This window comes from Monopterus albus, unplaced genomic scaffold (genome assembly GCF_001952655.1).
Source record: "Monopterus albus unplaced genomic scaffold, M_albus_1.0 scaffold20.1, whole genome shotgun sequence".
NCBI classification, from domain to species: Eukaryota; Metazoa; Chordata; class Actinopteri; order Synbranchiformes; family Synbranchidae; genus Monopterus; species Monopterus albus.
In genome coordinates this window covers 1281478-1294583 of record NW_018127900.1, presented here as the reverse complement: position 1 = coordinate 1294583, position 13106 = coordinate 1281478, and the positions used below count along the sequence as shown (strand labels likewise).

The 13106-nt window shown below is 40.9% G+C and overlaps 1 protein-coding gene across 2 annotated transcripts in view; it reads left to right on the top strand.

Annotated features, from left to right (window-relative positions):
* efna5b (ephrin-A5b) overlaps window positions 1-13106 on the top strand; it is a 98073-nt gene that overhangs the window by 68572 nt on the left and 16395 nt on the right. For both annotated transcript variants that reach the window (XM_020593841.1, XM_020593840.1), the window contains exon 2: window positions 9703-9995. In XM_020593841.1, coding sequence (XP_020449497.1) covers window positions 9703-9995 — 293 coding nt within the window. The remainder of the gene's footprint in view (window positions 1-9702; window positions 9996-13106) is intronic.

Here is a 13106-nt window from a genome sequence, read left to right as displayed (position 1 = left end):
CCTCCATACAAGCCTTTCTTCTTTTCCCCCTCCTCCTACTCTGCATCTCTCCTGCCTCTCCCACATGGTATGCTTCCTTTATTTTTTGTCTATCGCTGCCCTTTTTGCCAGTTTTCCTACTCATTTCACTCCTTCATCCATCTGCTGATCATTTGTCCTGAGAGGCACAGTGAGACAGGAAGTGAGAGGGGCTTACATAGCAACAACAGCAGAAAAGTGGGCGTACGTTCTTCTACAATACAACAAATACAGGTGGACCACAGGAGGTGGATGAAGTAAAGCAAAGAGTGGGAAGAGAGGAATGTGAGCAATAGCTCTTTCATACCGGAGATATGACAAACATCTACATAAAACCTTGCCTCTCTGTTTTTTGACAAATTGCAAAGTAGGTTGTCATTGTTGAAGGTGAATTAAAAAAAAAACACATCATTAACAGAAATGGCTATTCTCAAAAGCAGAACAATGTCCAGGTCAGGAAGTAGGTGGTGAATCCAGGTTAAATGACTTGTTGACCCATTCAGATCAGCTATCAGCTTGAAAGGGGCGTAAGTTTGTGTGGAGTAGTAGACCAGATGTTAAGCGATCATCTTGTTTGAATGAGGTTCTTCAAAATGTATAGGAGGATCTCCCATGTTTTTTCTACAAATGCTGTAAAGAGTTTATTATTTAAAATGCACTTATTGTGCTGTTATGCACCAATAAAGGTCTAGGTGTCATTACATTCTTTCACTGAAGTTAAGGGAGCATAGCCTTCTATTCATCACATTTGAGTTAATGGCCTCTTGCACAGTGCGGAGGGCTCCTGCGTGCTCACTCGTAGGAAGGGTTTGGTGAAAAAAACATGCAGAGGAGCTACTGAAACACTCTGGAAAAGTAAAAACTACTGTCCAAATCTCTAACAAATAATAAACAATGCAGGAGTTACTGACTATATTTGCATGTATATGTGCAGTAGGCCTATATCTAATTCTTGGTAAAACAGCAAGTAAAAAACGACACACACTCTAAAAAGAACCGCTTGTGATCGATGGTAGATCATGTGTTTTAACTGTTGCTTGATGCATTTCTCTATTTTGGTGGAGTTCTGATTGGAAGTACTGAGCTTTCATTGTTTTGGTGGATTCTGTAGAGCGTTTTAGCACATACCTCCGAAAAAATTGACTTTAAGCTAAAAATGGGTTTCAGAGTCACAGATGAGCCAGCACTGTAGTCAACTGCATGACATGCACATCTCAAAAACGCCACTGAGTCCATTCAATTACAGGACTGTGGTTCTATATAAGGGCTGGAATTGAATTGACTTTATTCTGACCAATATTGATCTTGTGAATATGCCAGATTGGTGCCAATACCAGTACTTAGTATTGGATCAGGACATCTCTACCAACTGCCATTTCATTTTATTTGAAGATAGTTTTAGTTCCATTTAAGGTCTATCATGCAGGGACATTATGCAATGCACCTAAGCACTGTATTGTGAGTATGATTATTTCAATAGTGTGCATATTTTAATTTCAACAGCCCTGTTGTATTTTTTGACCCAGTGACTGCTTCATCTGCTTTGAAGAGACCCTTTTAGTTCCATTTAAGGTTTGCACCAGGGACATTATGCCATGTCGCCTACTGTTTACAAATGCAAACATGCACCTGGGAATGTTTTCCTGTATTTGTGTTTACACATGCATGTTACCCCACCTATCAAAGTGTTTAGTTGTGTCACTTATACTTATGTAAACACTAATTACTGTAGACACATGGCAACTTTCGGTGGTGTGTTTGTGTTTCACCTCTAGTTGGCTGTTCAGAGCTGAGTGCAGGTAATGGAGTAAACAACAGGCCGAGGTTTCATTTCTGTCCCTATCTATGTACATTGCCCTTCTTTCTCTCTGACACACACAGGAAGACATGTTACATAGCTCAGAGCTGTTTCATTGCTGCTGTTCTGTCCCAGCTGCCAAATAGCTTGTCACTATAAAACAGTGACGTACAGTATGATTAATTTCAAACACGTCTCACCACTCAATGATGTATAACTATTAATTGACACTAACGGCCTATGTGTGACTGTGCATAAACTCACATGCATCTATGAGCATGCACCCATCCACTCTGGTTTTGGTAAACATGTCAGAGCGTACAGTATTTACAAAGAGACTGAAGTGGGTTTGGGGCAGCAATGATTCAGGAGAATGGCCCCAGGGTCTGACAGGATGTTGGGGGATGTGTCATTTTTCCCTGACTCCCTTGGTGACGAGCAGAGACATAAAGAAACCCTTTTACACACCGAGAGATTTACACAGATCTATATACACACATCCATCCATTCACTCACATATATAGCCTACACACATCAGTGTTATACACACACATAAAAATGGTTGTTTGGCAGAGTAGTGAGTAGATGAGCTCAGAGGAAGTATCAGTCTTTTTTTTTTTCTTCTGTTTTGGACTTGAGCTGCTGCATGCTGATGCAGACTACATCAAACATTCACTGGAGCCCCACATCTCGCTGTTTCACTCAGCACCAAGTGTAGAACAAGAACTTGTCTGTCAGTGTTCTTAATTCATTGTCTCCCCTGGGGCAAAATGAGTGGTGACAGACAAAAATGGCAGAAATGAACATTGGAAGATCACAGTCAATAGTGGCGGTGATACTGGGGAGGGTGGGGGTTTAAGAGGATTGAAGAACCGGGGTGGGGCATGGGATGGAGAGATGTGGAAGAGGAAGAGTAATAGAAATGGAGAGGAAAAGTGTAGGAGACTAGATGTGAGAAAGGGACATGAAGGAATGCACGGGTACGTCCCTGCGTCCCTCCCTGCTGACAGCCAGTATATTATACTGGGCCGACCACCTGCTCTGAGCCTGGAGTATACCCTCCATAAAGCTATATGGCAGATGGACCCAGTAAAATGCACCATGACCAGCAGCCATGCCCTAGTATGTCTGTGTGTGTGTTTGTTCATTACAGCATACGTATATCCCATATAAATATATTTTACAAATGTCTACATTTACTGTACACACCCTCCAGCCTCCCACCATGCTCAAGAGGCAATACCAGTAATATATGATACTTTATAGGTCTGATATCTCCATGTCTCCCCAAACCCTTCCCAGGGCTGTAAATTTATCGGCCAGTTAACCAGCAAGGAATGTGGCTGTCAGCTCATATAACAAATGATGCTCTCACATGTTCTTCCTCTGACTTCACTGCTCTCTCCACGTCTCTGCTTCAATACTAGTATTTTGAGGGTTGCATCCCGGTGATGCTATTCATACAGTACTACCAAGTGAATTGCTGAGATTTAGGAACATGGCAGCTACACTACAACCATTCCAACAGGGCAAGAAACACAAGTTGTCAGATAGTGCAGGTTTTTAACAAACCCCAGGTCAGCTGGTTGAACTGTGACCTTTACCATACTGCACACACCCAGTTTCACTATACAACAAGGGCACAATTCAGATGATTTAGATAATCTGACTAAAGCATTTGTTTATTTACAACCCATCTAAATTGACCTCGTCAGACTTTAACATCTGACATTTAATCTCTCTGAGCTGTGTTCAAGACAAGCTTGACAAGGCTGCATGGTTCATGTAATTTTTACAGTGGTAGAGAAATAGCCTATTGTGTACTATGAGCTATAATATGAGTATCCCTGGAGGAGGTACTGTCATTTCTTGCCAGTTCTTCAGACAAAAAGGAAAATGTTTTCCACCTCCAGGTCCCAAAGGAAAGAGAATTGTAGAAATGGTGGGCTGCTGAGGAATTTAATTTTACAGTTGTGGAGTGGAAATATTGGATGCAGTTATCTGTTTCTCACCCGTCTCCCCACTCTCCATTACACTCCTTTGATATCAGTAATAACAAGGTGAATACTTCTCTGGATAGAAGACCAAGTCTTTTTCTGACTGCTGTTAAGAACAAGAATGATCCATTTCAACAGTCACTCTGCCTCTCTGTCTTTCATTCTTTTTTTTCTATGCTTGTGTGCTTTCATCCTCTTTTCATCCAAATCAATTATCTATAATTAGACAACTGCACAAAGTATATTGAGAAGTTTGTGCAGGGTGAGGCGTATGTGTTGAAAGGTCCCGAACAGGCCTTTGCATGTGTGCTTTGGTCAGGGTGCACACAGAGTTCATCTCTTGGCTAAACATATTTTCCCTCCAAACCAAAATCAACAAACTATCTTTCACTTCAGGAACATGTATACACACACACACACACACACACACACACATCTGTATAAGCAACCACACACTTAACATGACATAGAAAAAGGTTGAGTGGAAAAAAACAATCACAGATTTGCCTTTTAAGGTCCCTGTGCATTTCTAGTTTCTAGGTTACTGTGATTTGATTTATCAGGTAACGTTTTGTTGCCTGAGGATATTGAATTGAAACTATATCAGATGTATGAATTTCAACAGGGAGAGGTGAAATAATGTAAATAGATCTGATTTGGGGTCACGAGCTGGACTAGGCCAAGCGAGAAACGCAGGCAGGCAGAAAAAAAACATCAAGGAAGAGAAGGGCTAGGAGCAAGAAAACATAAACAGAACAAAGAAAAGGAGAGGTGGACACAAACAAAGATGATTTTTTTATGCTGAGTTAGGGGGGACTTTGACTTTGTAATGCACTCAACTGCTGGTGCTTCAGTTTTGATAGTTCTTGTTGAAGTTTCTGCAACTAAAGAAGATGAAGCAGGATTGTTTTAGGCATTTCTTTATACATAAAAAGTTCACATTCTTTAGAGTATTTTCTCATAGTGAATTCATCATGTGTCGACCTGTAAAGTCATCACAGTTTCACATCGTCAGTCTCTCTTACAACATGCCGTTTTATCCAGAGATGCCCTAAGGCTTAACCTTAAGAAGTGCATGTTGGCTTGCATGGTATTACCTTGTATTTCTAATTTGTTGCTTTTATATCTAAGAGAAGAAACAACATGAAGGACTGAAGACAAGCACTGACGACTGAGAATTTTACATATAGGAGCTTTTTAATCTACTGATATCTTGTGTAATCACTCCCCGCCTCACCCTCTGAGCTGCACCTTTGGGCAGTGGCATTTGAAGCAGTGTGCTGCTACTGCAGCCCATTGAAAAGTTCCTTTTTTTAAATTAAATCTCACCTATTCAGCTGGTTAGATGACTGGGATTGCTCTCTGCCTTTACCTGCCACCGAGCTCTTGCTCTCCTCCTTTTCTCTGTCTTCCTTTTTCACTCAGGTTGGCTATCTGTCCCTGTCCTTCTTGCTTTCTGTCTGCAACCACCGGTGCACAGTTCAGAGAAGTGGCTGATGGGAGTTCATTGCTTACAGTGTGTGTGTGCATGTGCTGGGTCTGTGCGTGCACATGTAGTTGTGTGTGTACCTGTGTGTATGCACAGCAATGTCACTGGGCTGTGTAATTGAAATGGAAATGAGCCAATCAGCGACTGCACTGGTGTGCCACCTTCCCCTGCTTTCACTTCACTGTTGCAGTGCTTCCAAACTCTCTCTGTTTGTGTTTGCATGTGCAACTGTTTCTGTGTATTTGTGTGTGTGCTGACAATACTTGGCCCTACAGATTCAGCCCTGAGGACCTGAGAAAGCATGAAAAATGTAATCAGTTGGTAACAAAAATGATCTCCCTCTCTCTCTCACTCAGCCACTCATTAACCCCCAACACACACACACACACACACACACACACGTACCCATGCTCTGTGTCCAGCTGATTTCCCTGAATTTGTGTTGTGACCCACAGCTCAGTGGGACAGCTGTGGCATAACAAAGACATGTAATTATCACCATTTGACAATTATCCTGCCATCCAACTTTGCTCCTTAATTACCTATTTTACTGGAAGAAGGCCTTCACTGATGCTCTCTGCTGCTACTCTTTTCTTGCTCGAATGGAAAAGATTGTTGATCATGACGTTGTTATAGGTTGTAAAATACGTGGAAGTGATTGCGCTGGTGCATGTGTAGTGTGTGCATGTGTGTGGCATTGGGGGCAGAGCAAGAGGTACTCGGTGCCAACTCTATCTGGAAACATTCTAATGTAATTTGTACCAGCTTTTAGCTCTCATTTCAGGAACATTTATATAAGTAAACATGTAAGCTATTACTGTATTCCAGAGTTTACCACTGGAGCAATTTGTCTTTGTTTAATTATAACCTATAATAATTAAAACGCCCATTACATTTATTCTATTTTCCAATGTTTCTGTCAGTAATATGCAAACTCACAATAATTTTGCCTCTTGCTTTAAAAATTTAAGCTTACATTTAGTAATGACTTTAGTTTAGGGACAATTCTCTTTCATTTAAACTATAAACATTGTGTTACCTAAAAATTAAATGAGGTCCAACCCACAGAGCAGCAGCAACACCTCTGATGAGCTTGTGGCACACTGCTGCCACCTCCTTTTGTAGAGAGTAACAGGTAAGGAACAGTGAGAAAAGCTGTAATTACTCTGGTTGCACAGTGTTCCATGCACAAAGCCACAAATTATGATGCAGCTTTAAATGACATTTTCTTTTATGCACATGAATTGGTTGATCTTACACTTTCTTTTACGATTTCTCTCTTCTACTGACTCCAGTGTTACTGTATCATCTTTCTTGTTTATATTTCACTCTTTAGGATCCTAACAGAGCACAGCCTTGATTTACATTCCATTGGTTCATCCTCTTGGTGCACCAATGCAATGATGCAGCCTCTGTGTATGCTACACAGAGGCTGGTGTATGCTTGAACAGCACACGTCTATTTCATGGTGAAGAACCCTTTTCCTCTTTCTGCTGAAAAGTGGGGGGGGCTGTTTATAAAATAGCAGCAGCCAATTAAGTGCTATAAACAAGGCACCAGCCACATCTAGAACGCCCACATTAGTCCCTTGATAACATGGTTTTTGTAAGGACAATAACCAGCCTTCTACAAAATACAAGAAGTTTTCTGGAACACATTTTGATGACAGCCCAAGACTGAACAGACTTGAAGAAAATGTACAGCTTTGGCTGCACACAGTCATGTCATACTCATATAGTTGTAGTAGAATCTCCTTTAATAATGAATGCATGGTTGAATAACTCCTGCACAAGTCTGGATTCACTGGGAGCTGGGCAATACTATCTGCAGTATTCAGTTTTGCTGCCTCTTTTTTGTATTCCCTTTCTCTCTTTTGGAACCTGGTCCTTTCTCTCTCTCTCTCTCTCTCCCTGTCTGTTTCTCATCCTCACTCTCTTTCTCACTCTGTGCCATTAGCAGCTTCTGGCTGTCTCACTACTGTTCCTTTGCCAACGTGCCAGGGAGCTTACTGAACTGATAACGCAAACCTAATGTATTTGTGTTGGTTTGTATGTATGTGGAGACCTGTGCTGTGTGTGTGTTTGTTGCATATGTGTGTGTGTGAGCGTTATATGTTACAAATGCCTGTCCTGTCTCTTTTTATGTGTTCGCTCCCCCAAACATCCTCTGCTTCATTTGCAGTCAGAGCCATGAGCCACTATTCTGACTGCTGAGGCAGGGAGAGAAGGGCACACACACTGGTCCTTTCATACACACACATACACACACACACACACACGTGTATACATACACACACTCATTCTCTCCACGCTTTCTCTTACGTACACACCCATAGATTGTGTGGCCAGTAGATGGGAGGATGTGACCATTAAGTCAGTGACATTTTAAAGCAGTGAGGGAGAAGCATGGCTCTTCCTGGATATCTACCGACATGTTTTAAATGAGATGTTACAGATGAGCTACTCCATGGCTTTGTGGTAAACACCCTCACACTGGTATTTACCCTACATGGGTAAACACAGAAGAATAACATTTCATGCTAGCTCATGCTCACATACACACGCCTGCACAGGGAGCAGAGCCAGAGGACACACATGATCACAGTAATAAGAAATGACTGTGGTTCGATTTGTCGCTTGATTGTTACATTAATCATTTGATTATACCAATATGAATTAAGTGACAAGGGAAGGCTCCAAAATTCGATTTTGTTTAAATTGCTATCTGATCTTCAGAACAAGTGGTCTGGTTCACATTGTGATTGTAATTCTGTACAATCTGTCAAGACATGCTGGAGATTGAAATAAATGCAGGCAAGCAGGGTAAGTGTTTTCAGTACATATACAGTGATTTGATCTTTGAAAATCCATTCTTTAGAGTCAGAAATCAAACATCACATTAAAATAACAAGCAGAGCTGTAATTTTGAAAAGAAGGAAATACGTGGGTGGAAAGAGACTGACGGGGAAAATGAGGATGAGAAAGAGACATTTTTAAACCATTGTGCAGCACAGTATTTTCATCAGTATCTGAAGACGTCTCAGTGCCAATCAATGAAAACCATATTTTTTCCCACTTGTATTTTTAGACCAACTGTAAGGACTGTTTTAGAAAATAGTGTTCTTTATAACACCCGTCCACCATTCAAAGGAGTCATGAATTGGAATTTCTTTAGCTCTTGATGTAATAGACATTTTGTACATGACAGAAAAGATTGCATCATACTGCAAGGCTATTGCTTTAGTGTGTTAATCCTGAGGCTCCGGAGTCCTCGGGATAAAATTATTTTAGCCCGTTAGACGCTCTGCCCCTTGTGCATTCTGGGGGTTGAGGAGTCCTTCCTATAGACAGCAGTGGCACTTTTCAATTAAAAGTTTTATCAAAACTCTTGTCAGGTTGCACTTTTACAACATTAAAGACTGACTCAGTTATAAACTCACTCCACCTGGCCTCCTCTGGCTGGGTATCAGGTGTGTGTATGTACACCTGTGCACCTTGGCTGTTTGCATCATTACTCTCTGAGTGCTTCAAATGTGTGTGCTAAATTGAGGGCATCCCTAGCAAGTTTGCATGTGTTCAGTGTTTTCTCTGTAAAGCCCTCTGTGACCTCAGGGTTAGGTTCAAACCACCTTATGGACTTAAACTCACAACACAGCAACTGCTCTGTAATTTTGGTAAGTGTAAAAATTCCACAGGTTAGATTTTTGTGAGCAACCCTGAAGAGACTGTGTTTGTGCCAGTGTATGTGATAGATATAAGCTTGTGGCAGTGTGTGGCCTTTTGATGAATCTGCCTGTATGTGTTGAAGCCCTCTGTCCATGTGTGGCCTGTTCTAGACCATTGTAGCCGTAAAGATGCCACACTGCATAGCCCTCAGAGACAGCCAGGTTCTGTATTTTTCCTTCATGACATTTACTGTCTGAACCATCCTGTATTCCCTTGATAATTTCTACATTATACTTAGCCTGAGGTTGTCTATCTCAGTGGGTTTTTTCTTTAGTTTCTTTGTGGTGGAAAAACTTTTCAAGTAAATGTTTTTTTTTTCTTAAGAGACCTAAAAACTGTGCTCTTGTAAGCAAAATGTCCCAGCATTGGATTTTACTGTCATTTGCTATCATTCGGAAGGCAGACCAACCCACATAAATTTATCGAAGCCAGAGGAACAGAGCACTGGTGCTTACAAATGTCTGCATAGCACTGAAGGAGTGCTGGGAGATCAGACCTACATTCTGCACCTGGATGTGCTGAATTCAGACAAACATTTGTCCATAAAAGCTGAAGATGTTGATGCACCAACATGCAGTTTTATTAAGATTATTAGACTGGTCTAATAGTAGGTCTGTGTGTGCCATATAAATATATTAAAAATTACCTTCTGTCTCTCTTTTCTTTTCTACCTAGGTTCCATCGTGGGGACTACCACATTGATGTGTGCATAAATGACTACTTGGATGTCTACTGTCCTCACTACGAAGACACAGTGCCTGAGGAGCGGACAGAGCGCTACGTCCTCTACATGGTCAACTATGATGGCTACAGCACATGCGACCACACTGCCAAGGGCTTCAAACGCTGGGAGTGCAACAGACCACACTCCCCGAATGGACCGCTCAAGTTTTCAGAGAAGTTCCAGCTCTTCACTCCTTTTTCCTTGGGCTTTGAATTCCGACCGGGCAGAGAATATTACTACATCTGTAAGTCCACGCCATGATTGCATTGCACATAACATACATATACAGATGAGTGACAAAACTAACCGTGTTTGTAGTAAGATGTCAGGCCACCATACTCTGACAGAACAGCTTAAAGTCTCTTTGGCATGAGTTCTCAAAATCTGGAACTCAGCTGGAAGGGTGTAACACCATTATACCAAAAGCTATTCCTTCATTTGTTTTTTTTAAGGGTGGTGGAGTTACAGTAAGTGTCAAACACAATGCCCTAAAATCTCCCAGAGATTGTTGAAATCTCATGACTGTTTCAGTTTCATACTCATCGGATCAGGACAAAAAAAGCTTCATTATTCTTTCACTGAGAAAGTGTTACATTGGTTTGAGGTGACAATAGTAGAAGTACTGTAGTGTTGTGTCCTGTATTTCCAAAATCTGAACAAAAACCCAAGAAAGGATACTTAAGAAACCAAAGAACTACAAAGAGGAAAAAATAACTAAAAAAAGGCCTTTTCCTGACATAATATTTTTGTAATACAAAAGAGTAAGAGACAGACGCACGCACACACACACACACACAGACACAGACACACTATCCCTCGCCCATGTTTTTACAACTTCACTACAGATCTTTGCGAGTGGCATTACAGCGATCTGAGCAGATGCTTTCATGCTCTGCTTTCAGCCAAGCTTTTCAAGCTGCTCTCATCACTTGTGGAAAATTCTTCCCTAAAATGGCAATGGAATTCACAGGGGACTTGAATTGAGACAGTTTGAAAGTTATGGCTTACTTCCCCGGCTGCACAATACCGTATCCTTCAAAAATGAGTGCCCTGTTATGTTATGCCCCTACTCGAGTCGCATTAGATGTTAAGTTGTCTGCTTCTTGGCATACTGTAGGTGCTGAGCCTAACTGAGTTCATGAAGTCGAAGCCCCAGGGAAATTAGGTTTTATCAAAGCAAGGTGACAGAGTGGAATTGAGTTTGTCCTACCACCACAGAATATGAGCACATGAAAGACAGAGGAGTCACTGTCAGGCAGTCACTGGCACTCACTCAAAACATATTATTCACTCATATTTCGAAAAAGGAAGCACGGTTATGCTCTCATCTGGGTGACATTAGTGCAATACCACAAAGTGTAATTATTATTCCATCAGCTGTTGAAGTGAAAGGTTTGTGCACCTTGTGGGCTAATGCATGAGAAAAACTTTGATTAACGTGCTAAATTTTGCAGGCCATGCTATACGTGTATCTGTTTATCTGAAGATTTTGGCCTATGGCTTATGCAGTCTAGGAGGCTCAGACCCCTGTGTCTTATGTTTTCTTCTTTTCTCAGAGACAGGAGTGTGGCTGAGCAAGGTCTATACGCTGAGATCTGTTTTCTAAATTGGCACCTTTTATGAAGTAAATAACCTGCCAGCCAGCCAAGACTTCTATCCGTTATTCATTTCACGTATTTCACTCCATCCCTGCTCCATTACACTTTAGAAATTGGAGTAAAACAAACAAACAAACAAACAAAACAAAACAGGGGCTCCCTAATGTTTGCCATTGTTTCCCTGGTAAATGGATAAAGCTTGTTCACAAAACAGATGGCCTGAAATCCATTCTACAGGCCTTTCAGCAACCAGGTGTTTGGTCATTTTTCTGTTAAAGTAACCAAATTTTCCTTTGCTTTTATAGCCAATTTGCATCGATGGTACTACTAAATGAGATGAGGGAAAAATGGAAATCTCCAGAGTTGGGAGCTTAGATGGGGCTTAGCAACAGATTATATAATTCATCCACTCCTTCAAATCTCTATTTCTGACTTTTGTTTCCATTTCTCTTCAGACATGCTTGTCCTAAGGGTTGGATTAAATTATGCTGTGACCGACAAGGCTTCCATGGAACACATCCATTCTGCTTTAGCACGCCATATTGGTTTAGTGGCCCACGGCTTCATTGACTAATGAATGATTCTAGGATATAGCCTCCCTGGCTACTGTGGCAGATATTAAAGTAATCTACCATGAAGTTATCGGTCGTGATTTCCCTCTGCCATTGTGTCTAACCTGAATGTCCATAAGAAGCTAGGAAGATGGCTGATGATGGATTGGACAGAATGTAAAGTTGCAGGAGGTAGTTACATTACTACACCTCCCAGTTCACCTGCAGCTTTGGTTTCCATCGCTCCCATCAGCATCACCAGTCTTCACCACGCCATACCACTTTAAACATGCAAGACCTTTTCAGATTGCATTGACTTACATCATTTTTATTTTCCTTTAATCTTAAAAATTCAGCAATAAATGCAACTTTCAAACTGGCGAATAAGTTAACCGGTTTCAAAATCACAACTGGGAATTTTTTTCAAAAGAGTACAACCCAATTACTGTAATTTTCTCAGGGATTACATTGGGGCTTACCACACTATTATTATAAATATTCAGCAGATAAGAAGCCAACAAATAAATTAAACATTGGCTCAGACTTGATTATTTCTAATCTTTTATGTTTAATCTTTTTAAAAGCGCAAAAATGCCATAGCAACTGAAACTCTTCCCTAATCTTGTTTGTACACCAGAAGCAAGACTGTTTCATCAGCTCAACAACCTGTGGTCATTTGAGTTTACTTACCAGTTACTCCAGTGACTTAACACTGCTGATCAGTTTATGCCTGTAGTTGTTCTGTGGGTGTTCCTGTGCTATCACAATACCCAGTACAGCTGAATGGTGAAAATATTTCTTTTGTGATTCTTCGTCTGACCTATTTGATAAATTAACTCGAGTGAATTAAGCAATAAAGCATCTTTATAATCAGCGGACCTCGCTGGCATTTATATTTCTCAGCTTATTAATTTCTTTTGACTAACGTGTTAACAAAATTTTGTAACACCCCTTAAATTATCTGCTAACGAAAGAGACACATGGCTGTCCCGCTTTGACTTCATTTTTCTGCTACCAATTAAACTCAAATATTCACCCACGTTTTAGTCTGTGAACTACGTGATATTTACAAACGTGGTATTTACTAAAATAAATATAAAAGAGTTATATTCAGAGATGTATGATGAAAGCAGTGGGGTGGTGTTGGAAGAAGGAATGACAACCCTTCTATGAAAAATTGCATGTTGTCAAGCATCTGTCCTGCTG